Here is a 25,151-nt window from a genome sequence, read left to right as displayed (position 1 = left end):
AGGGACTAGAAAAGCGCTATACAAATGCAGGCCATTTACCATTTACCATTTTGACATTTTCCACTTTTACTTTTGAGGGTTATATTCTCAAAACTATGACTGTATATAGTTACTGTTTGAAAGCAGGTGCAATTAGTTTTGTTTTTATTTTGAAGCGAACGAGTCGACCCGGAAACTCTTCCTTGTTCGCGAGTAGAACTCTTTCATCGGCAGTTTTAGGATAGAAATCTGCGACTCTGTGTTCGCCCGACGACGTTCCGGGTTGATGGACAGGATAGTTGGTAGCTCTAAGAAGCATAGGTTTTGCTAGTGTAATATTGAATGTCGTGCTACAGTTTAATGGCACGCTTTACCGAGTAAGCAGTCGGTAGGTACCGTTTTTATGTCTGTAACCGGGGAGTTGGCTCTTAGAATTAGAGGTTTCTTGAGAAATGTCAGATTTTCCAGCTCCTTCAATGAGACTTAGCTCACAGTCAGTTATTATACCGTAGCCCCAGCTCGCTGTTGTCATTTTGCTGATCAAATGTAGCCTCTTCCTATTCCAGTAACACTGTGGTGCTGTTCTAGATACTAATGCTATGTAAAGTTGCTGTCAGTTTAGTTGGTTTTAAAAAGCTGCTGGTGTTTACTAGAAATTGGAGTCTGCGTAATCCACTGCGTCCTCCTTTACCTCCTTTCTATGTAGCAGCAGGTGTTCTCTATGCAGTCTGCCTGAGACCTGATCGGAGCGTCAGTCGGCTGAGCTGGAGTTCTCGTGGCTGAGAGCAGAGCACTATGTCAGGCAACCAGTCATGTCTGACGGGCGCGGAGGACACGCTCTCTGTCTTGGTATGCATCCTGTCCAAGGACTTGATAATGAAATCGAGCTCACCTAGAAAGAAATGTATTATTTATTTAACATCAGCTTTGGTGTTCATGCATGACTTTATTTGAAGATGCACATAATACAATAACACTGTCCATAACGGAGGGTTAACACTGCTGCACCATCAGATCTTTCTGTTTGCATGTTCTCTCCGGGACCTTCCTCCCACAGTCCAAAGAGATTGGTGAGTCTAAATCGCCCATAGTGTTGGCCCTGCGACAGACTAGCGACCTGTCCAGGTGTACCCTGCCTCTTGCCCTTACACAGCTGGGATAGGCTCCAGCCCGCCTCAAGGAGAAGCGGAAAAAGATGCATGGATGGATTTTTCACAATATGTTGGCAACAAGTGGATAATAAGTCCCACAGTGTGCATGATGGGATGTCTCTCCAGCCCTCTTTGAGGCCCACTCCTCCACAGAGGAGGCGTTCAGATTGTGGGCCCCACGCCGTTCTAAATTTAAATGTAGATCATTTGTCCTGGACCGTAGTTGTTATTACGATCTGACCTGGTATTAGTAAGAGTGTTATACTATCACTGCGTCACATGTTAAGCATTGAAAGGAGCTTCTATGGTGTCCGTCGCTTAGAAACTCTAGATTCTCCCACAGTGGTATTTTATGTCCAACTGTGATGTTACATAACACAGTTAACCACTGCTGATACAAAGAATGTGTTACGTATTTTAAAGTTACCCATCCAGTAATTACTGAGATGTTTTCACCTGGACCAAAGTGAGGGATGTTAGTATTGACATTCTGGTCCTGGTCGACAGGTGTGTTTGTTTCATGCATGGGAGGAATGGGCGGGTCTTGATCAAGAGGACTATCTGAGTGTCTTGGAATACCTGTTGTGGGTCTTCACACCCCTAGCCATCGTCTTCATCGTGCCTTTCCTCATCGTTATCTTCCTTTACCTCTCTATACTCTTCCTTCATGTCTACAAGGTAAGTAAACAGTGCTTTATTGGCTTTTAAACCTCTAAATGGTCTGGCACCTGTTTATTTGTCTGATTTGTTGAAGCCCCACGTCCCCACTCGTTCCCTTCGGTCAGCTGAGCAGTTGCTGCTTTCGGTCCCAAAGTCACGGCTGAAACTTAGAGGAGACCGAGCGTTCTCTGTTGCCGCGCCGATGCTTTGGAATAACCTTCCTCTCCATATTAGACAGGCTGCATCAGTGCCAGTTTTTAAGTCTTTATTAAAAACCTATTTTTATTCCCTGGCTTTTAACTCTGTGGGTAACTGACATTTTTATTTTATTTTATTTTATTTTATTTTTTTTCATTATTTTTTTTTTTATTGTTTTTTAACTTTATTGCTATGTCTATTACTATGTGCATATTAGTATTGTACAGCACTTTGGTCTAACAGGTGTGTTTTTAAAGTGCTATATAAATAAATAAATGATGATGATGATGATGATGATGCTTACACTCGCAGTCACACAAATAAAAGGACCTTCACTGTTTAGTTATCATCTGCAGCTCCCTCCATAATGTTTGGGACAAAAACACCATTTTAGTAGCTTCTGACATCTGCGCAGTGTTTGTAGGACTGTCTGATTGAAACTTTCAGATTTAAATAAAGGAGTTCACAGCTATTTTTTTACATAGTTCCCTGGTTTTAGAGGTTCAACATCAATAGGAATAGAATAGAATAGAATAGAATTGAACTTTATTGTCATTGCACATGCACAGGTACAGGGCAACGAAATGCAGTTTGCATCCATCCAGAAGTGCTTTAGTGATATAGATATATTACAATATATATTATCAATAATATAGACATGTGAGTATATTACAGAAATGGGTCTATTATGGTATGTTATAATGTACACGGTATGAAGTATGTTGTGAATATTCTATAACTATAAGTATGTACAGGCTGTAGTGAGTACAAGCTATGTACAGGATATGAACAGGATATAAATATGAAAAACTATACAGAATATGAAATAAATAACTTTACAGAATCTGGGATATACAGCTATACAGAAATGTGAACTATGCAAGTTGTAAACAGTTGTAGGATTAAAGATTATTGAATGTACAGAATGATTATTTACACAGAGCTATACAGTAGTGCAGTTAAGATAAGTGAGGGTGTGGATAGTTTCTACAGAGGCTATATAAAGTGCTAGTGGTTGTGAGTGGTGGTTCAGTCCATGTTATTATTGTGTTTGAGGGTACAGTTGTCCATTGTGGGTGTGTATGTTCAGTCCATGAGTTTAACGTGGGTCAGATGTCAGGAGGCAGAGTTCAGGAGTCTGACAGCTGTGGGGAAGAAGCTGTTCCGGTACCTGGTGGTCTTAGTCCGGAGGCTCCTGTGGCGCCTCCCAGAGGGCAGGAGGGTGAAGAGTCCATGTGATGGGTGACTGGGGTCTTTGATGATTTTCCCAGCCCTTTTCAGACACCGCTTCCTGTAGATGTCTTTTATGGCAGGAAGTGTTTACGATCTCGGCGCCGTCTGCGTGCACTTCCGCCCGGCCGGGTAGAGTGGGCAGCCTCCGGTGTTCTGGAGATCTCTGGGATGAGTCGGAGATCGGCGATAAAACTGTTGGAGTTATGAGTCCAGATGTCCAGAAGCTCTTGTCTGCTGTAGGTCAGGAACGCACAGCAATTCTGGACGAATAATCCGGTTAAAAGTAGATAAAAAACCGCTAAATAGCAGATTCTGGAGAGACACTGAGCCTCGCGTTGTTCACGCGCCGCCATCAAGTTGACTGGCAAGTAGTTCCATGGACAGGTGAGGCCTGCTCACTTGTTATTTTATAAAAAATAAACCAGGCATCGATTGAAGTTGATTCAAAGTATTGAGTTTGTATTTTATAGTTTTATATATGAGGCCTAAGTAGGGATGGGAATTGATAAGAATTTAGCAAATCCAGTTCCATAATCAATTGTCATTGAGATCATCTCTAAGCAGTATGTCACAGACATTAAATCCATGCATGGTCAAATGTTTGTGCACCCTGGAGGTGTTTGTTGTGATCAGTGGTGGGGTCATTACTCCAGAAACGTCATTATTGCACATATTACACACTTTGCTTAAAAGTAAGGATTTCTTTGAACTGTTCTTTTTCCAGGTTTGGAAAGATTGTACAGCATACATCTTTCATTACTTTAGAAAATAAAAATTGGATGCACAAATTAGAATCAACACTACTTTAGATAAGTAATAAGGGGAAGACACGCAGCAAAGGGCCGCTGCTCTGGGGCCACACAGCATATGCTGGCCTGCTCACCCGACATCACATTTCTGACAGTCAGGCAGGTTGTTACACTTGTGATGTTGCTGTCTCTTCGTTTGTCTTTGTTGCAGAGAGACGTGTTAGACTGAAACTCTACTTACTGTTTTTTTCCCAATGATCTGTAAAACGCACATCGTCTTTGAATGACACTCAGACAGCCAATCAGGAGACCATGTGGCCAAACACGTCACTCCCAGTCCGACTGGGGACGGGGAATGTTGGGAAAGCAAGGCTTTGTGAAACATTCAAAGCATTTGTGCCAAAATTGTATCGAAGTTTTGAAACAATCTGAAACCTCTCTCCACAGTGACACCTGCTGGCCAACTTGGGTATCCCCACATGTCGATAGTGCTATGCAGTGAGCTGATGCAGAGAAGCCCTGCACAGTTTCAGACCCACTTATTATACCAGCCTGTCAATAATTGTGATCAACACAAGTTGTGGAGAAATTGCCCCACAAACATCAAAAGAAAAATACTGACACTCTTAAAGACAGCAAGCTGTGATGGTGAAGAGCAATGTGCTTCAGAAAAGTTCTTTTAACACTCATGAAGCTGTTTCAGCTGCTCAGCAGAAATGAATTTATAAAGTAAAGCATCCTGAGAAAAAAATACTGTGTTTATTGTAACAACCACACTGGTTTTCTCAAAGTTTGGAAGTGTTTTGTTCACTGTTAAGCTTTTAGGAGTTGATCCCGTAAGGTTTGTCCTATAAAAACAAAGCTGGCATGCCATTATTTTTTATTTTTACTCAAAAAAAATTGTTTATTCGAAAAGACTGTTAACTAAAAACCTTTGTTACTTTTTATGGGCTAATTCGTAACAGTTCCTTTCATGCCTGTGGACTAATACACTTTTAAATCATCTTCTTCTGAGCAACATCTGAACCACAAAGACACTTTCCTTTATTACGTATAGGCACTGTGGATCCTGTGTCATGTGACAGAGGCATGATGTTTTACTCAGTGAACCTGCATGCCTCCTATTTATGAGATATTTGCACCAGACGCGTCAGTGGTGACAAAATAGGGAAAAGAAAAGAACTTCATGAAAAACATTTGGTGAAATTTGTTAAGTAATAGGTTGCCTGTAATTACCGGATGGGTTTCTAGCTTTTTACAGTATAAATACTGCTGGTCTGGTCTTAAAAAACCCAAAACTATTTACATCAAATTGGCATCAAATTCTTCCCAACAGGAAGTCTTGACTGGGTTGTCAGTAACTACCCATCCAATCCACACATGCAAATAAATCCAACCATTGATGTCTATAAATTAAGTAATGTGTAATAATGGAAAATGCCACAGGGAAATTTATTTAATACTTTGTATAAAAGTTGATAATGACAGCTTCAGACCACGTCCTGTATGGAGAAACTATTAGCATTTTCCCACCATTTCCCAGGCTTGTCTGACTGTTGTTCAGCAAATTTTAAATGTACTTCAGCATGCTTTGTCTTTATCAGTGGGGTGTGGTGAGCATACATACAGGCCATGGTGGTAGAGTCCTATAAAAAGTGAATATTAATGATCTCCTGAAAGCGTGAGCAGGTGATAAAGTTCTGCTTATTTCTTCTACCAGAGGAAGAATCAGCTGAAAGAAGCTTACTGTAACAACCTGTGGGACGGAGCCAGGAAGACCTTAGCTACTCTGTGGGACGGACACGGAGCCATCTGGCATGGTAGGACACCAAGGTCCTTCATTTACGATGACACAGTGCTCTACATCCACTGCTATCAGTAACAGCCTCCATTTGGTTAAAGCCAGCACTGTACATGTGTATGAGTTCTCAGTCGTGCTTGAAAAGTTTGTTTGGTTTGTTTGGTTTGTCACCCCTCATCCAACAGTCAGTGCTAACAGCTGATGGAGAGCTTCGTGTAGCCTCTCGTGGACTTGACATCAAACTGCAGGTTTCGCTTTCTGTCCTCGTGAATCCCGAGAACAAAACACCCAAACACAGGCTAAACCATGTAGTGCAGGGTTAGGCAACTCCAGGCCTCGAGTGCCGGTGTCCTGCAGGTTTTAGATGTGTCCGTGATCCATCACAGCTGATTTAAAGGGCTAAATGACTCCTCAGCATTTCCGAAGTTCTCCAGAGGCCTGCTAATGAACTAATCATGTGATTCAGGTGTGTTAACCCAGGGTGGGATCTAAAACCTGCAGGACACCGGCACTCGAGGCCTGGAGTTGCCCACCCCTGATGTAGTGTATGCTCTGTGTGTAGAAGCGAGAGCAAACAACCACTCTGCAAATGTTCAGCCATCTTAACAGGACAAGCACAGCTGTACACATACAGTCTGTTCAGGTTACCAGTGTTTGAATTTTGGAATATAGACACAGCAGTTGACTCACCATCGCTGTGAGACGCTGTGAACAGCCGATGTTGAGGCCACGCGGTGGCTTTGCAGATGATCCCTTTCTGGATGAGTCCTGTCCTTGGCTCATATGACCTCAATAACTCACATGATAGCAGGGTGGGGCATAATAGACCACACCCTGGTCGATACCTCGGCTCACGCAATGACTCGTGTGATTAATAGTGGGTCACCAACCCTCACCTGAGAGACTCCATCAGGTGTTTTAGGACTGAAGAATCGCCTTGCAGTGGTGAAACCTCTCCACCAATCAAAAACTCTGAAGATGACAATAAAGTTCTAAGTGTCTAATGCAGCACCATCTATGCATAATTGATTGATCCCTAATGCTATCTGTGTACTAGGGTATGAGGTTCATGGTATGGAAAAGATTCCCGATGAAGGACCAGCTCTGATCGTGTACTATCACGGAGCCATTCCAGTCGACTACTACTACTTCCTCGCTCACGTTATCATTCAGAAGGGACGGACCTGCCACTCCGTAGCCGACCACTTCCTCTTTAAGATCCCAGGTACTGTACACACCGACCCATGTGCAAACGTTAACACGGAGCACACACTAAACACTTTCCCAGAACGACTGTGTCATCATTCTTCTCCAGATGCTCTTAAACCACGAAACCACTTGTAGGATATTCACTCAGTTTTGGTTTTATTTTTTCGCTGAAAACAAACAAACAACCCAAATCACATCATTTTCTTAATAGAAAATTTCATTCAACATACAAAGAAAGAAACTATGTTAGCTATCACCAGAATCTTTGCAGATCGAGAAGAGGAAGAAATGATGGAGATAAAATATGTGTTTTTCCAACCGAGGTCTGAAGCTGGAGAAGATTCCGGTGTTACGTAAATAACAACCTGCACTAAAGACGTCAACACGAGCAAATGATTATTAGTCAGTCTTACATGACATGCATTGAAGGTGTGTTGGCTCACACAGAACCACAGGTGGAAATGTGATGTTTGCATCGCTGGACTAGGTGGTCCTTTGTGATTGGCTGATGTGCAACACAGGAGCGCCACAGACAGAGACTGCTATCTTCATTGCTGTTGGCCTTTTATACCTCAGACTTTCAGTACTCTGGGTCACGCTAGCTACAAAAATACTGTGACATTTGTATTTTTATCTAACATTCCCACTCATTGGATGCACTGGGGAAACATGGGCACAGTATGGTAAAGTATTGGTGATTACCTGCGACCGTCTGTTCCTTACTCTGTCGTCTTGTCTCATTACTGTAGGTTTCAAATTGCTCTTGGAGGTGTTCAGTGTGATCCATGGTCCTCAGGAGGAGTGTGTTCGAGCTCTGAAGAACGGTCACCTGTTGGCGATTTCTCCGGGAGGAGTGCGGGAAGCTCTGTTTAGTGATGAGACCTACCCTCTCCTCTGGGGCGAACGGAAAGGCTTTGCCCAGGTCGCCATTGATTCTCGAGCGGTGCGTTGTTTCAGTCTAATTTAGTCACATTTCAGCACAGTAATGTTTTTGAACCATCAACAGCAGTACATTCCTGCCCTATTTGATACAAGTGAAACTAAACTTACAAAATGTGACTGTCACATTATTTTAATACTTTATCACTGACAAACAAAACTAACAAACTGGAAGCTGAAGGCTCTGCCTCCCACGCTGCTTTTAAATACTTTAGGAACTACAAGTAAACCAACAGCCTGAGAGTGAAGTGCTCTAACGGGGTGATACGGTACTATGAGGTCATTAAGATGGGGTGGGGGCTGATTATTGTGAGGAGAGGGATTTTAAATTCTGTACACTCTTGTTTGCAAATACATGCATATCTGTGAACTGTTCATCGTACAGCTAACAGTGACAGATTGCTTTGCTCTTGTACAATAAACATGTAGCTTAGAAAGAAAAATCGATTTCTGTTATTAATGTGTTTATGAACAGCCATCTCATTATAACTATATATATATCAATTCTAATAAAATATTTTACATTTCTAACATTTAATGATAATGATGCTGTGGTAGTACCGTCTCTCTGATCATCTTTGTGTTGCACTCTCTGTTTTTCAGCCAGTAATTCCAATGTTTACTCAGAATGTGCGGGAAGGCTTCAGATCTCTGGGAACGCTCAGTAAGTTTTGACACTTACAGTATTACTCCAGGAAAACTGCTGGTGTCTCGCATCACCCCAGGAGTGTTTCAGTTTCAGGATGTGAGCCAGTCTGTTCCCGGGGTTGGGGACACATGTTCAAGGGAGCACAGCACATATTTGCAACCTATCATTGAAAAAGACTGAAAGTCTGTGTTCTGTTGTAGAGTTCAGGTTCAGGGAATCAAAGTAAGTGTGAATGTTTGTTGTAATGAAGCGTCTGAGTTAAAGCCTTCGTTAACCTAGAACAACACTGTGGAGCTCAGCGGGGCTTGATCACAATAATGATACTGTCCTGTGTAATAATGTATTTTCATACATTTTGTTTCTGTAACAAAGCACTGCTGTCTGAGCTCGTATCGAACACGCTCTTTCTCTGATGTGTCTATCCAGGATTTTTCCGCTGGGTCTATGACAGATTTCGTCTCCCTATAGCTCCTGTTTATGGTGGATTTCCTGTGAAGTTTCGAACCTTCCTTGGGGATCCCATCCCATATGACCCCAACATAAATGCTGCTGAACTAGCACAGAAAGTGAGTAAGCGTTTGCTTCCTTTCACTCTAACAGCATGGCAGTGCTTTGGTTTGCACTGCAAGGTCCTGGACCTTCTCAGAGCCTTACTCTGTGGACTTTCCATTTCTCCCTGTGTGATCTACTCTGGGTACTCAGTTGGTCATTCAAACTTGGATGTAGGTATGGATGTGACCACCTCCTGGTCCAGGTTCTTCCTCCTCAGGACACGGAGGAAGTGCAGCTGCTGCTGGGCGCAGATGTGGCTGCTCAGAAAGCTGAAGGTAGAGACAGAGTCCACCTGTTCAACACCAAAGCAGCAGGTCCGCGGCTCCGTACAGAGACCTCTGGATAAGGCTTAGTGTTCCCAGCTTGGCCTGTAGCTGCTAACTAACTCTGGGTCGAGCCAAGCGGAGAAATGGAGACAGGCGTGGGAAGACTGCACCAGCAGATTTTCTCATATTCAACTGTCATCGTCTCGGTTTTGAACTTGCTATAATAATTCAAATGTCTTCAGTTGTTAGTAAGTTAAAGTCATCATCGTGTAAACTTGATCTACTGCCCACTAATCTTGTTAATCTTTCGCTCCGCTGTCTTGGCTCGTTGGTCTTTAAATAACACAGTTAGTCTACGTCAGCAGCAGGTTTCACAATATGAACAAACATGATGTCTGCTTGAAATACACGAGGACGTACATGTAAGCTTTACCCTCAGTGAGCAGTCCTTACCTTTAAATCTAGCCTCTCCTCTTCCTCTCCTGCCCCGTCTTTCTCATCTTCCTCCACCTCTGAGTGAAGTTGTCTCGTTCTTTTCTCTCCCTGTGAAATCCAGCATCTGAACCTTGACTGGATAGATGTCGAAACACCGCAGCCACAACTTCTGGACAGCTGTGGCCGTTCCAGTGTTGTTCCAAAAAAAGAAAGAAATGAAATAAAGAACAACACCGGCCCACTTCAGCCCCTGACAACACACACGTCTCTTTTTATGCGACATTATGTCGCTCATAAACGATCAGCACTGCTGTTGTGTTACTGTTCAGGCTCAAATCGCTTTGATGTTTGGAGGCTCGGAGTGATGTAAAAAAAACTCCCCTCAAATCTGTCAAACCAAAAGTAATGAGCTGGTTTTGAAACTGCAAGAAGAAAAAAGTACAGATGTCTTTTTAAAAATATAGGAAGTAAAAGTAGTCAGAAGAATAAATACTCTGAGGAGCAGCAGGCAGGGGTGTCGCTCTGTAGGCCTGCTTAATGGCACTCAGTCCAGTGTCGTCCCCCCCCCCCCGGTAGGATACTTAACAGTGTCCTTGAGTGTAAAGAACTCGTTGGTTATAACTTAATAGCTGATTAAACTGGTGGAGGATGTTTTGCTTTTCCACCAAATGTTAATCTTCAAACAATCTATGTTTGGGTGCCTTGAAAAGTGCTATATACAGTAGATCCAATCCATTGTTATTATTATTTAATGAAATACACGCGTGGGGGGACCAGCGCCGTACGCAGACAGCGCTGATCTCCGACTAATCAAAGCATAAGCAGATATTTTATACCATCTGGGTTAACGCCCCCTCATGTGTCATCAGATACAATATATGCATACCTCAAATCAAAACCACAATGACTTTTAACACAGTTTGAAAAGAACATTATCTCAGATGTTTCCTGTCAACCTTTTGACTGCCGCTATCTCTGTTTGCGTTTTTACTCTGAAGGTGCAGCAAGCAGTCCAGTCTCTGATAGACACACATCAGCAAATCCCAGGGAGCATCCTGAGAGCCTTGTTGGAGAGATTCCACACCAAATACAAAGCCCACTAACATCAGTGACACTACAACAGAGACAAACTGTCCAGTATGTGACCAAACCCACGCATCAGGTGGCTGCAGTCTGCACAGGTTTGGTGCTGATGTGCATCTGAAGTCCTCGATGTTTTTATTGCACAGCTCTCATATGTATTTTTGTTTACATAGACTCCCTTTTATATATATTCGTATTCGAGACGAATCTGTTGAAATTAAGACTTTATAAGATGCAGTCAGGTTTCATAATAATATCTCTCAAAGGACGGAAAGAAAAGCAAATATTTATTTGAATTCAGACACATTATTGTGACCGTAATGTTTTTGTGTTTGTGTGGAAGAAAAGGCAAATGTGTTTATTTAAAAGTGCATTTACATCAACAAGTGATTCATAATGATTTTTAATAAATGTGTTTTGTTGTCGATGCCTTTTGAGTTGATCAGTGATTAGTTTAGACCAATCAATCAATATTTCTTATAGAAAAGGTATGGGTGGGTGCTTTATGATGACAAGAAAAGCTGAACATTAATGTTTCACTACGTCCACCAACCACTGAAGTACTGTATCGTTCTCAAACACTCAGGTACTGCAGGATGTCCTGTCACGCAGCGGTCTCCAACCTTTTTTGCACCACGGACCGGTTTATGCCCAACACTATTTTCACGGACCGGCCTTTAAGGTGTCGCGGATAAATACAACAAAATAAAACTGGTACTGGTACCGAAAAAAAGAAGATTTATTCATAACACAGGTGAAAAGACCCAGGAAAACCCAGTTAATGATAACAAAATAACGCTGAAAACCGATAAAGACCCTGAAAACCAGACATTTCACACCTGAGCCTCAACTCTCGCGGCCCGGTACCAAACGACTCACGGACCGGTACCGGTCCGAGGCCCGGGGGTTGGGGACCGCTGCTGTAACGTATAGAGATGGAAAGGATCCACAGTAACATGCAGCTCTTTGAGGAAAGCTGTGTTGTTTTTTATGTTTCAGTACAGCTGAACACTACTAGCTACAGGCGAGTCTGGATATACAAAGAAAGGACGCAAGGAAAGAGTTCTTAGTTTCTTACTAAGGCTGGTACAGTATTTTCTTTGTATTATTATTATTATTCAATTTTAAATAGAATAGTTAAAAAAAACAAAGCCCTAATGATTTAATTCCCCAAAAACGTTAATGGGAAAATAGGTCTTGGTGCTGGATGACCTCACAGGAAATGACAAATCGGGGATCCGTGTGGAGGGCGAGCGCCCGATGTCCAGGCCTGGATTTATGGGGCCTAACAAATGACATGTAAACGCCACAGTGTGGATTTTTATGTTGCTCATTTTTGTCTTCACACACAAGAGCAAAAAGGTTTTTCTGAAACTGGAGATCAATGGTGACCAGCTGATTTTCACTGTTTAGTATTGAGACAACAAATATGTTATCTGGGACTTCTGATTGCACAAAAGTAGACATTTGAATTCTGACTCAGAAGGTGAAACTGACGGCTTCCCAAAGATGGAGTAAGAAAGGCGTTGGACTGGAAGAACTGCGCTGAAGTTCCAAAGCAATGACTGATCATGAGAAAACAAAGTGTTTAAAGACGATGATGTTGAACATGACGGTGTTTGATTGTTGCTGTAACAAATGCAACATTGCTAAAAACAGCCTCTGTTGGTCATATCAGTGTGCACACTGCATGTCAGTTTGGTGATATCAGTTTTACCCTGGGCTCTTAGCTGCTTTGTTATTAACTAATCATTTGTAACGTAAATTCAAATTTGGTTGTGGTTTGGAGATGCAGTTACAGTTTGTGTGTTTGTGGTTGCTGTATTTTTCAATATCTAAACATGTGAATATTGTGATTCAGCAGATCTTTTGTCACACTGGTGTCACTGCCAGCTCAGAGACATGTCTCACTGGAGCATTAATGTCTGCACACTGGTTGCCTTTTTCCATGTCACTAGTGTTGAGGTCTAACATGTATTTTTAATGTTTGACAGTGTAAAGTATGTGTTAAACTTTTAAATACTGAGAGCTACTCCAGCCTGTTAATAAATGTCTTTACTGAGATGTTGCTTTGTTTGTTATTTGAGGAATGAGTAGTTCATAGCACAGAGAGTCAGACGATGGATTTATGTTTTTTATTACAAGATCAATAAAGAGGCAAATTACTATGAAACTAGTTGTTGCTCTACAGTGAGTGGCGGGAAAAGCAGTGCATGCATCAGCACGGCGATCTGTGACTTAAAACAAGGCATGAGCATAATGAGCTGCTCACCTCAGCAGGAGTATCCCTCCTACTTTACTCCCAGCTTTTAGTTACCTGTTAGGTTAGAGTCCTACAAAAAGGTCCACAGCATAATCTGTGCAGGAGCAGCAGCAGTTCCAGATGGGAGCATCCAGTCCACACGGGTTTCCCTCGGCAATGACACAAAGCTTTCTCCTAAAGGGTAAACACAACTTTTAGCATCACAAGCAAAACATTTTCCTGTGGCTCCAACAGAGGGCTTTGAAACCCACATCAGTCACTGCTCACACCAGGAATCCCCCACCCCCACATCCAAGTTCATAACACAACATCGAGGCCTAATTACTGCACCCGTGCTTGTAAAGAAGAAAACATACAGGAATGTAAACAGAGTTTTTGATGCTTACATTATTTTAACTTTACAAACAAAAAAATAATTTCAACAAAAACTACCAGGATCAATATCATCAGCCCCCCTGATGTTCTTTCTGCAAACATGGCCAAAGAGAGCTAGTTTCATCTGAGAGGACGTGCTTCCTGTCTGCATAATCCATCTCTGGTTGGCTGATTTTCATTGTGTGCAACCTTTTCTGTGCAGGCTTCGAGTGACTCTTTGGTTCCCTGCCTCTGCCGGGCTTGTTCTGTACTGTGTGGCTCTCTTTGAATCTCTTGATGATTCTTCACACTTGGAAATACTTTGATAACTTTGTGCATCCATCTGCTGCAGTGCGAGCACTTCTCGAGGTAGGTTGGCTCAAAAGATGAGCCAGACATACATTTAGACACGTGGAAGTGTTGGAGATTTTTGATTATGTCTTTTGCCATATCTTAGTTGCAATGAATCCGAGCAACTCTGCACACAGCAGCCCGTCCTGTGCTGTCCAGCCCCTTGGGTTAGGAGGTTAGTTGTGTAACATCGATAGCCTGTGATGGTGATTTGATTTGTGGCTCCTCCTGGAGAATCTACCACCAATGAGGTTTTGACTCGAAAATGAAATGAACAAACGTGAGGCCAGATAAATGACCACAGTGTACTTTATTAACTGAATTTTGGTAGTTTGTGTTGCATTAGATTCAAATAAAAATTTACAAAAATCTCATATGTACAAAAAACTCATTTTGATTATTTTTTTTTATTATTCTTGAATTATTATTTTTACAATAAAATGTACTTTTCCCCCATTGAATGCTTTCATCACACAATGCAACGTACTGATAAGACCAATATTACTTTGTCTTAAACATGTTTTTTCTTTTGTTAAATACACCACATACACCACATTTATCTTTTTTTCCTCTGTGTTTTACTGTCATATTTATAGCCATCATGGTGGCATCGCACCTCTAGAGACACGCTTCACAGTCAGAACTCAAAAAGAGAGGAATGTTCTTTTTTAACATGTACACATTGCATACATTTATTTACAGATAAGCATTTAAGTTGTTCAGTTCACTATCTGTGGTATTCCATGTTTAACCAACTCTAAACAGACATCTGTACAGAATGATTATACAGGATTGTTTTTAACCTGCTGGTCACTGTGCTTGTACTAAGACTGGACGATCCCGCCTGGAGCTGCTGCTGCTGCACAAATGATGCTGACCATTCAAACTTCATAGTGTCGTTTTTGCCTGGTTCAATAGCTAAATTCTGTATTGTGCTTGGCAGGTATGTCCGGACCACAGCAGCAAAGCTTTGATCTGTTATAGATGATGAATAGAGACAGTCGCTGGACCACAATACTAACAGAAAAACACAATCTATTTATCTCATCTTATAGTGATAGTAGAATATGTGCTCGTCATGTGGAACCACTCCAACAAGTCTTTAAGACTAAATGCAGATATGAGAGTCTTGTGTCTGTGCTTTGGTTACATTTAGCCAACTACAAACATTTTACTTTAGTGGATGGAGACTTTGTAGCCTTGTTTCCCATTACACACCAATAGCAACCTCCCCAAATCTGGCTCCCGGTCAAATATCCTGTTAAGTCTCGTGTCAAAAACATGTTGGATCGTCAAACTAAATTGAGTTTTTGCAATGGCTCTATGATTGTTATATTACATATTTAACACGTGTCATGTGTCCCTGATGTTTGTAGACTTTGTCTATGGAACAGACTGGTCAAAAAAATCTTGTGCTATTAATAAATAACCGTTACTGAGAACATCTTACTCACACATGGAACATTGTTTTTCTTAGAGTCAATAAAAGTGCAAGAAAACAAGGAGGAAGAGTAAACCAAGAAACAAACTGCAATATAACTGCAAGCTTTCTATATTTTCTATTGCTTCTTCATTCCTTTATAGCAGTATTGTGCAACTGATGTTACAAATAAACACAGTCTGAGGGGTTTAGATGATGCAGTACTGAGGAACAACTTCTTTGCTAGACTAGTATAAGCACAGTAACTGCCACATATTCTGCTATCGAGTGTAAAAACATCTCTCTCTCTCGTTCACACACAGACTCACACGCATGCTTTCCAGTTTAACTAGAAAACTAAGCTGTGCCCTAAGTACAGCCTCATTGTCTCCTGTGTGATGATGTCGAAATGAAGGAAAAATCAAAATAGATTTTATTTTAAAGCAAGTTAAACACAGAAAGCAGCTAAAACAAAGTCATGAACACTGGAGCACATCTGGGATTTATAAAATTCCAAATCACAGCGACAGTCGCTTCAAAGCGCTTTATATTGTAAGGTCGACCCTACAATAACACATACAGAGAAAAACCCAACAATCATATGACCCCCATGATCAGCACTTTGGCGACAGTGGGAAGGAAAAACTCCCTTTTAACAGGAAGAAACCTCCAGCAGAACCAGGCTCAGGGAGGGGCGGGGCCATCTGCTGTGATTGGCTGGGGTGAGAGAAGGAAGAAAGATTAAAGACATGCTGTGGAAGAGAGACAGAGGTTAATTGTTATAACTAATAATTAAATGTAGAGAGGTGTATAAACACATGATGAGTGAAGAAGAAACACCCAGTGCATCATGGGAATCCCCCGGCAGCCTACGTCTATTGCAGCATAACTAAGGGAGGATTCAGGGTCACCTGGTCCAGCCCTAACTATATGCTTTAGCAAAAAGGAAAGTTTGAAGCCTAATCTTGAAAGTAGAGATAGTGTCTGTCTCCTGAATCCAAACTGGAAGCTGGTTCCACAGAAGAGGGGCCTGAAAACTGAAGGCTCTGCCTCCCATTCTACTTTTAAATACTCTAGGAACAACAAGTAGGCCTGCAGAGCGAGAGCGAAGCGCTCTAATAGGGTGATATGGTACTACAAGGTCATTAAGATAAGATGGGGCCTGATTATTTAAGACCTTGTATGTGAGGAGCAGGATTTTGAATTCAATTCTGGATTTAACAGGAAGCCAATGAAGGGAAGCCAAAACAGGAGAAATCTGCTCTCTCTTTCTAGTTCTAATCAAACAAGGTCTAAAGTAATATTTTTTTAGTTGAACCCTAATCCTCAGTTCTGTTCAGGTCAAATGTTTATATAGTCAAATCACAACAACAGTCACCTTTATATCATAAAACCAACAATCAGCCCATTTGCAGTGCCATATAACTGTCATGCTACCAATGTTATACTTTGAAGGGTTTTCATAGGGTTTAATATTTATTGTTATTTGGAATTCATTTTAATTTTGGTAAACATATTTTCATTTAAACAGAAGTGTCAACTGTGCTACAGAAGAAAATGAACTGACAGACAATCTGTAAGGGTTTGTGCATGAGACAAACTGAGGTAGCTTCATGTTCCACACATATTTATATCAATGTACTGTGTGTGTTGATGGTGATGAGCAAACTAAGGCTACAGCTGATTTTTGAACTGAAAACTAAAATAAATTGCTTGGATGTCTAAGAAATACAAGGCTGCATTTGCAACCCTGTTTCCAAAACAACAGAGAAACCTCGGTGCTTAACTCAGTACAGAAGAAAGCATCAATGAAAAGTCTGCAAATAGGGAACCATGTCTACAACAATGAATGTAGCTGAAAGCTGTTCTGGAGCAACATTTACTAAAATTACGTCACTATCCAAATACCTGTGGACGAACTGTCTTCAGAGATGTGCAAGTTATGCATGGCATGCGTATTAACGCATACCACCACATCTGCTGGCTTTTGAACTGCGCACCAGGATGGTGCAGTGGTTGAGAACCATTTCTACATTTCCCACCTCACATTTTGTTAGTTTGACACATGCTGTGCTATTTTTAATTAAATATACATGTTTAGACTTTGTCTTTATCCGCTGACAGCCCAGTTACTGATTTATTTTATTCACTTTTTTCATTAAAAAAGACGAGCAGTAATTTCACTTTTTTTTATTTGAAGGGATCATGAAAGTTCTTTCCACAGCCTGCTCTTGGTTTCCTGAACAGGCAGTATGTACAGCCTTGTACAGTATATGCCTTTCTCCAACAGTATTGTGCCATCATGAAACTTGTGTCTTTATCCCAAGAAAAAAAACAAAATGACAAAAGAAAAACGCTTTACATCTACATCACATCACCGAGTTTGTTCCCAGATAATAGGTCTGGAAAAGTCCCTTCTTTAAATGGAAAATCATCAGGTTTAGTATATTTTAAAGCGTTTAGTCTTTTTAGTTGTCACTAATGTTGATTCAGCTACTGTAGTATTACTTCAGGACATCTGTCTTATGTTATGCAGCTTCTGCTGAACCCACAAAAGCTTTATGTATACAACATTTTCACTAAAGCACAAGTGTATTCCTCCACCAAACACAAGTCCATGGAAATCTCAAAGTAACCGAAAAATAATGAAGAGACATTAATGCCACGATAGAGATTGGTCTCCTGAAAATATCTGATGGAAACTCTGCGCACACATACACACACACACACACATAAAAGTATCTGTTGTCAAACTTCAGCCGTAACACTGTTTGCATGTTTTTCGGTCCAACTGCTCAGTCTGAATAGATTTTTGCAGCCAGATTTTTATGCCAGATTTGTGGATTTATATCTACTTTGTGGATTTTTGTTCATTACAGTACAGTTTAAAATTGTGCAGTGTATGACTGTTTAAATGAAGATATCCGGTCGTTAAGTGATGACGTGACGAATCCTACTTCCGGGCCTAAAGTAGTCTGCGTTTAATATGGCTTTTGTGTTGTTAACATGTTTAATGTTTTGTATTTTCTTCTATTTGATCTCAAAAAGCTCCTAAAACAGTCAGTGATCACTGTTGACCTCCCTCGGCTTTTATTACCATTAATCATTTATTTAGGCTCAGTTTTTAAAACCTTAGGATGTAACTACAGCCCAGCCCATGCAGCAGTATATGAATGACTAACCTCGTATTGTGGATGGATTATCTCAGTTGTTCTCCTGGCTGAAGTTTGGTCCTTTTACAGCATCCTGCCATGCGATTACATTTGTTCCTGACCACCGAGAACACTCACGTTAACTTTTATCGAGTGGAAAAAAAGTTAGCTTGTTTATATTATGCTAACATAGCTGTGTCGCTAGCAGTCACGTAGCACATCATTATATACCAGCTAGCCCAACTTCAGTAACCCTACAAACGTCACTGCTGTTTAGTTTTCTGTCTTCATTTATGTTGGAAGTGATAACAGAGCTGTACGTTTTAATTTGTTTCCAAAACCCCGCAGTCAGGACATGCTATATTGTATTTAGATAGAAGCTAGCGAGCTAACTCCCTGCTAACTTCTAACTCCGTTAAATGTCATAAATTCCGTTTTCATGGATGCCTGGATGTTAAACTCAATTGTTACACCTGGTAGAGCAGAACGCTGATCATTTTATTAAAGATGAAAGACTTTAGATAGTTTTTCAACTCTCAGTAATGCCATAGTGATCGTTTGATATATGGACCTGCAGCGGAGTTTAGGTCCAGACACGGCTAGTGACGTCAGACTGAACAACCGGATACTTAGGAAGTCTCCAATGCATTACTTTATAATTATAATAATAACAACTAACAACAAAAGTTCAAAGACTATAGTGAAACTCACTATAGTGAAAGGTTTTGCAAAAAGATTTTCTAAAACGTGCAAAACCACTGCTATAGTCCTTTAAAAGTATGTCTCTGGTAAAACACAGAGGCTTTGGTGTAAGCACAAAAATATCTCTGTATCATTCAAGATTGCTTCTTTGAATTTTTATTTTTTTTACAGAAAACATTTTTGACTTGTCACCACGAAGAAAACACAATTATTAAAAAACCCTAACATACAGTATGTAATTGAAACTTCTATCTAATAGAAACCACAAAAAATGGTGGGAATATGCCAGCACTTACCAGCATAGTATATTCTGCATACACATCATCCTGGTTCTCTATCATATCGAGACTATCTCTCAACTCCGTTACATGTTCCATATGTACGGAGTGGAGAGATAGTCTTTCACTCAGAGAACCAAGGTTACAACGTAACCGTACATTCTCTAAGTGGTCTGTATGTAATGGGCACAATACAGAGTCTTTTTTCACTTATATCTTTGTTTAAACAAGATTATGACGGCCACTGTGCTGTGGTTTCAAATAACTGCAATGACCGGTCAGAATATCCTGATTATCATTGACTCGCTTTGTGTTTTTCTCTTTCCATGCTTTAAAACAAAGACTTTGGACAAAAGACCACCTAGAATTCCTTTTATCTGGACACTATCTTAGCACAGGAAAAGCAGGGAGAGAGCTAAAATTCTTGACTAACAGACAACTAGTCTGTGAGGTGATATTGTCTGTTGCTGCCCAGCGTTTCTTGAAGTAAAGTTATTTGGGTTTTGAGGGTAAACAGAATGGTGCAAATGGGATGGCACAGCACCTCCTTATGTCTTCAGTCTCTGGTTCTCTCTTTCAGGGATGTTCCAAGGTTTGGAATACACACTACGCCAACCGGGCCAGGACAATTTAACTGGTAACATCAAACACAGACTTACACAGTATTGTTCATATTTTTTTATAGTGCACTGCACAACATCGTAATGCACTATATCAACCTTTGAATTTTGTAAGACCCCCTGACTCCCCTGAAACTTGCTACCAGGTTGGAACAAACTTTTGGGAAAAACAGGCACCATCTTGATCCAGGTCATCCATGACAAGCTACTGGAAGTACAGCATAAACATTTTGTACAATAACAATACCTCAAACAATAAATGTTTGAGGTATTTTCATAAATGTAATTTCCACATAACAACACTATGTGTGTATGTTTAATACTTAGATTGGACTTTGAAAAATGTTTTGGCCCCAAATGCCATCTGTTGGAGCTTGTACATGTTTACAGTTTCATCATTTAACACCACCAACAGTCATTTTTGGATAACCGCCTGTCACAGCATTGCATTTCTGATTGAGTAAATCCTACATTCTGTTATTTACACTTACTGTCTTTGTTACCCACATTAAAAGTGACGTATGGAAAATGTTTGTATTCCATCGCTTATTTTCCAGAGCATGGTATGCAGTATGATCAGGATCAAGCTTTTTCCCGTCTAGGTTTCTCATTTGCCAGTGGACACTTCCAGCACTATGCTAACCTGTGTTGTGTGGTTTGGTTGGTAAATGTGTTGAGTCAAAATGTAAAAAGTGTTTTTAAAAAGGGCAATTTTTCCTCGAAAGGTGACGTGTGTCACCTGCATATCTACAGCAAAGATTCTATTCAGACAGACTAACCACACGTTCCTTTGCTTGTTTTGTGTAAACTACACACACACACACACACACACACACATGACTTCAGTAGCCTCTACTTCATCTCTAAAAGAAAAATGCTGCATGTTGCATGAGTACTGTACATCCTGGTTGGAATGGCTGAGTTGGCTGCTTGTCTGTGTTTCGATCCTCAACTCATTTCCATTTCCGGTATCATCCTCTCTCCTCTCTTCGGTTCATTGGTGTCTGGCACATGCTTTCACCCTCCACATACAAGCAAAGATCAGAATAATTCTGCAGCTGTGTTTCTGAGGCCGGACTACAAATAGTTATGTTGAGCTGCCAGGAAGATTTTTTTTCTTGGCATTGAGTAAGTTTGAATGCTTCCTTTTCAGAACGAGACCATTAGCTAGTATTTGACCTTTGCCCCCTTTTCTTGCTTCCTATTATAACATTCAGCCTTATCATTTAGTATGTTTTGCCCAAACAAAACACCATCACTGCTCATAGATGCTACTTTGACCACTGTCTTCTCATAGGTCACTTTCTGGCCATCTTCCAGTGTTGATCACAGATGTCCAATAACACTGAAAGGTCTAGCTCAAAGAAGAACCTTCTGGATTATGCAGGCACCCCTAAGTTGTTTGTACAGGAATCTAGAGGATGTTCGCAATGACCCTTTTTGGCACTAAGAGAAAGAGAGTAATGACTGAGAGTACCCACCTGCTTGTGGCTGATATGGTAGGACACCAACACATTTGGACAAGTTTGAGTTTGTAATTCAGGTCTCCTTTGTTTTATGGGAGTATCTGGTGACTTAAAAGCTGTCTGTATGGACAATGGACAATTCCACTTTTTATTATTTTACAGCTTTAACTTAACACCCCTTAACACACTCGCTTCTTGTTGTTCTAAGCAGAGTGTCATTTAGTATTTAGTCCATAGAAGACAGCATTTACCAGATAAGTGTTAGTAAAAATAATAGCAACAATCTGACCAGCAGCAATCCCACCAGTGACACTAACTGAACTTGTACTGAGTTGGTCATCCAGCCATTACCAACAGTCCCGACTGCTTCTCGACACTTCTGATACCCGGAAATAGAAAAAGAACGACAGCAATGGGAGATGAAGATATTGAAACTGATGCCAGTAACAAATTCTTATTGCCACAGTTCCTGTTGCTGTTTATGTGATCACAGGATACCACTCTGTTGCTGTGCCCCTGCAGGGTTTCCGAAAGCCGAGCGGACTATAGAGTGGTCTCATATTCCAACCGCTCCTGTACCAGAGCATCATCTTTGTACTGCAGCCGTGGAGGAGTCAATGAGCAATCTATGGCCAAAATTGCTTTGCGAATGCTGCGGTCCAGAACATGACGCTCCCAGGCTGGATAGCGGTTCCTACAAAGGTCGATCTTGATGACGTTCTCCTCTAGGCGTGGAGCACGAGAAGATGGCGTTGATGGCACTGTGGATCGGACCTGAAACACTGGCATGCAGCCATCTCGCTCAGAATACTTGTCGTGTCGTTCCAGAGTTGTGGTAGCACCTCGGTTCGAACGCAGTGAATTGGTGGCACCTTCTGATGGCAGAGTGGAGAACTGAGCAGTAGGGTCCAGGTCAAGGCCTTGGCCACTTGGTGAGTGTCCAAAGCGTGGCCCGTTCGGGTGAAAAAAGGCATAGTACATGAGCATGAAAACAATGCCGGTGAGGAAACTGCTGAAAATGACGCAGAGTGCTGGCACTGCAAAGGCGTCAGTATTTTGAGGAAATCGGTAGAGATACCACAACGCACTGAGAGCAGTGTTCTCCATCAAGATTACCAGGTAATAGATAAAAAGCCGACACCTGCACAGAGACATGAGACATAATAACAACAAATAAATGTAAGTATTTGCAAGCAACTATCACTAAAATAAGCTGAAGGTCTCACAGATTGTTTCATGTAAGTCAGAGTTGTCAGTACTAAATGCTAAAGTTGAAACTAGCTCAAGAAACAGGAATGGCTGAATTTCTTTTGCATGGTAGTTTCAACTATTGCACTTACTGCAACCAAGCGCTTATAAATTTAAAAATGACAGAAGAGTTAAAGCATTGTTTAAAAATTGAACCACATCACACTGATGGAGAACGTCTTCACCTTGTCCGTCCTTCCTTGACGTTGAACCAGGAAAAGATGTAGATTATGCCCACCACCATGTCAAACACAATCTCTTCCCACTTGCTGATGCAGAAGTCTGTCTCACAGTGGACAATCCAAAAGGTCATGATGCACCAGTGCAGGACGATGAAGATGCCAAAGTAGAGTTGAAATACAGACGCAAACAGAGCAAAGGTGATAACTCGGGCTGCTATGGTGAAGAAGTGCCAACAGAACTGGATAATCACTGCCAGATAGCTGATGGGCTTCTTGTCATCCCGAGACTCTCGCAGGGCCTTCTGATAGGAGGCCAGGGCCCAGGCCATAGAGACGAGGGAGGCTGCAGCTGTCATTCCTAAAGAGACAGAGAGAAAACAACCGTTTTCACAACCACATAACGGATGGATTACAGAAGCACCACATGATGGATCTGTCTGGCACAGGCCCCCGCTGGAACGAGACAATTCTACTACAATGGCTAAAGCAACGCACAAGTCACCAGAGCTCTTTGTGTTACTCGTGCACGAGGGAGAGAACTGTGACGGGCGCCGTTCCTTCCGCTCGAACCCCAGTCGCTCTCGTCAGCTCCCTCGTAGCACTGCTCTTTATAGAGATGTGACGTCATTTCTGGGGTAAAACCGCAAAGGATTGCAGGTACGAGTGGCAAGTGGTACTAGTGCACGCAGGCTTTCATATGAAAACAGTCACACAGTGATAAAAAGAAACAAAGAATGGCAAGAAGCTGTTGTATTATTAACTGCAATAGTCACATGACAGCCAGGGGAAGCCGACGGGTAAAGAGATCGTTTTTATCGGATTCCATCGTGGAAGAGAAATTGTTCAAGTCATGTTTCCGAAGTACCAAAGAGGCGACGGATGGCCTGGATTGCAGCCATTCGAAGACCAAATATAACGTCCCAGAACACTGCAGCTCACAGGTTAGTCTGCTCCAAGCATTTCAACATTTTTTGTTGATGTAGGTTACAAATAAATCTTATATTGATTTGAATTGAATTCGTTGCTTTGTTCACTGTGGTTTTGTGGACTAATGTTTGTTGTGTTTTGTAGGAAAACCAGCCTACAAAATGCTGGGATGTGATCCAGACTGGGCCCCTCCATCAGCCTGGGTCAGACCGAGTTTAAAGCTGCTAACACAGCCAGATTTGATCGGTGAAGAGAGAGCGCGAGATCAAAACAGCCACGAAACGTCTGCATACATGTGCCCAAGTGTTGTATTGAAGCAATCAAGTGATGAATAACTGTTTCAGTATGTTGTTTTGCATTGTTGATTTGTTTTTCACCGAAGCAGCTAATAAAGCTGATGGATTTTTACAACGTTGCCTCTTTCCTGTAAGACTCTGTAACAGAACGAAACAGTAATGCCAGTTATAAATAAAGACAACAAATTGAATGAATTACGAAACACTCGTTTTATTTCTACTAGATCTGAAAATGTTGTGTAACACTACAACCTGAAAGGACAAATACATGGTGTTGGTCTGTAACAGCAGCTGTGAGATGGAATCGTCCAAATCACCAAAGTAAACTGGCCCTGGGCTTGTTGCAGGATCTGAAGTTACTAAACATGTTGAGTGTGTGCGCTCACACTTAGGACCACATAATAATAAATGTGTGCGTGATGAAAGTTGTGCAGCACGCTAACGTGCTTACTCCACTCTGTGCCCGTGTGGGTCTGACCCTTCCACTCCTTTCAGTTTTTCCTCCTACCTTTCTGTCTTCGTACAGAGGTGCCGTGTTTCTGTCGTTTTGTACAGAGCTGTTTTTGGGAGCAAATAAAATGCAAGTAGGGATTAAAACCACAGAATTAATGATTAGCGGTGCTGGAAATACTAGCGCTTGATGCAGTGTTTTGACTTTGCTGCCACTCGTACCCACAATGCAATGCACGAAAGTCATCTGTGGTCTGTCGATCTCTATTGTGGTTATATGAATATGCATAGGTTCATTAACATATGACGTCTTACATAGGCATACATGAGAACAAAGAGTACCTTGTCTGTGTGTCGTGTAGGTATGTGTGTGTGTGCGTGTCAAGATGTGATCCTGTGAATGACTCCCCAAAGCTGGTCCCAGGAGTCCAGCGGTCCACCTAAACAAAAGGCACTTATACTTAAGCAGATACATAGCAGGTGTCCTCCTATACCATAAATCAGTAAGAGAAGGTACGACCTCAAGATGTATGTGTAT

The 25,151-nt window shown here is 41.4% G+C and overlaps 2 protein-coding genes across 6 annotated transcripts in view; one reads left to right on the top strand and one right to left on the bottom strand.

The window, feature by feature from the left end:
* The first annotated feature begins 174 nt into the window (after positions 1–174).
* tmem68 (transmembrane protein 68) lies at positions 175–12,968 on the top strand. Of its 4 annotated transcripts, none has more exons than XM_076876391.1 (9): positions 175–367; positions 707–828; positions 1,638–1,808; positions 5,691–5,790; positions 6,829–6,996; positions 7,730–7,923; positions 8,523–8,583; positions 8,995–9,134; positions 10,820–12,968. In XM_076876391.1, the coding sequence occupies exons 2-9, from the start codon at positions 775–777 to the stop codon at positions 10,922–10,924; spliced, it is 993 nt and encodes a 330-aa protein (XP_076732506.1). In that variant the 5' UTR covers positions 175–367; positions 707–774; the 3' UTR covers positions 10,925–12,968. The 4 variants fall into 4 exon arrangements, with proteins under 4 accessions (XP_076732506.1, XP_014266732.1, XP_014266733.1 ...); XM_014411246.4 differs by having other exon boundaries at positions 689–828; XM_014411247.4 differs by having other exon boundaries at positions 686–828.
* A 674-nt stretch (positions 12,969–13,642) lies between these two features.
* The window catches only part of xkr4 (XK related 4), a 28,880-nt gene continuing 17,371 nt past the window's right edge, over positions 13,643–25,151 (bottom strand). Inside the window, exons 3-5 of one of the 2 annotated variants that reach the window (XR_013094024.1) lie at positions 22,944–23,298; positions 18,475–22,651; positions 13,644–16,009 (exon numbers count right to left, since the gene is read on the bottom strand). Coding sequence is in view for 1 of the 2 variants with exons in the window: in XM_014411244.4 (XP_014266730.1) it covers positions 22,054–22,651; positions 22,944–23,298 (953 nt within the window). In the remaining variant the exon portion in view is untranslated. Of the gene's footprint in view, positions 22,652–22,943; positions 23,299–25,151 lie in introns of both variants that reach the window. The other variant, XM_014411244.4, reaches the window with a different exon arrangement.

This window comes from Maylandia zebra, linkage group LG18 (assembly GCF_041146795.1).
Source record: "Maylandia zebra isolate NMK-2024a linkage group LG18, Mzebra_GT3a, whole genome shotgun sequence".
In the NCBI taxonomy this organism is placed as follows: Eukaryota; Metazoa; Chordata; class Actinopteri; order Cichliformes; family Cichlidae; genus Maylandia; species Maylandia zebra.
The sequence above is the reverse complement of the archived record's forward strand: the minus strand, read 5'-3'. Positions and strand labels throughout refer to the sequence as shown.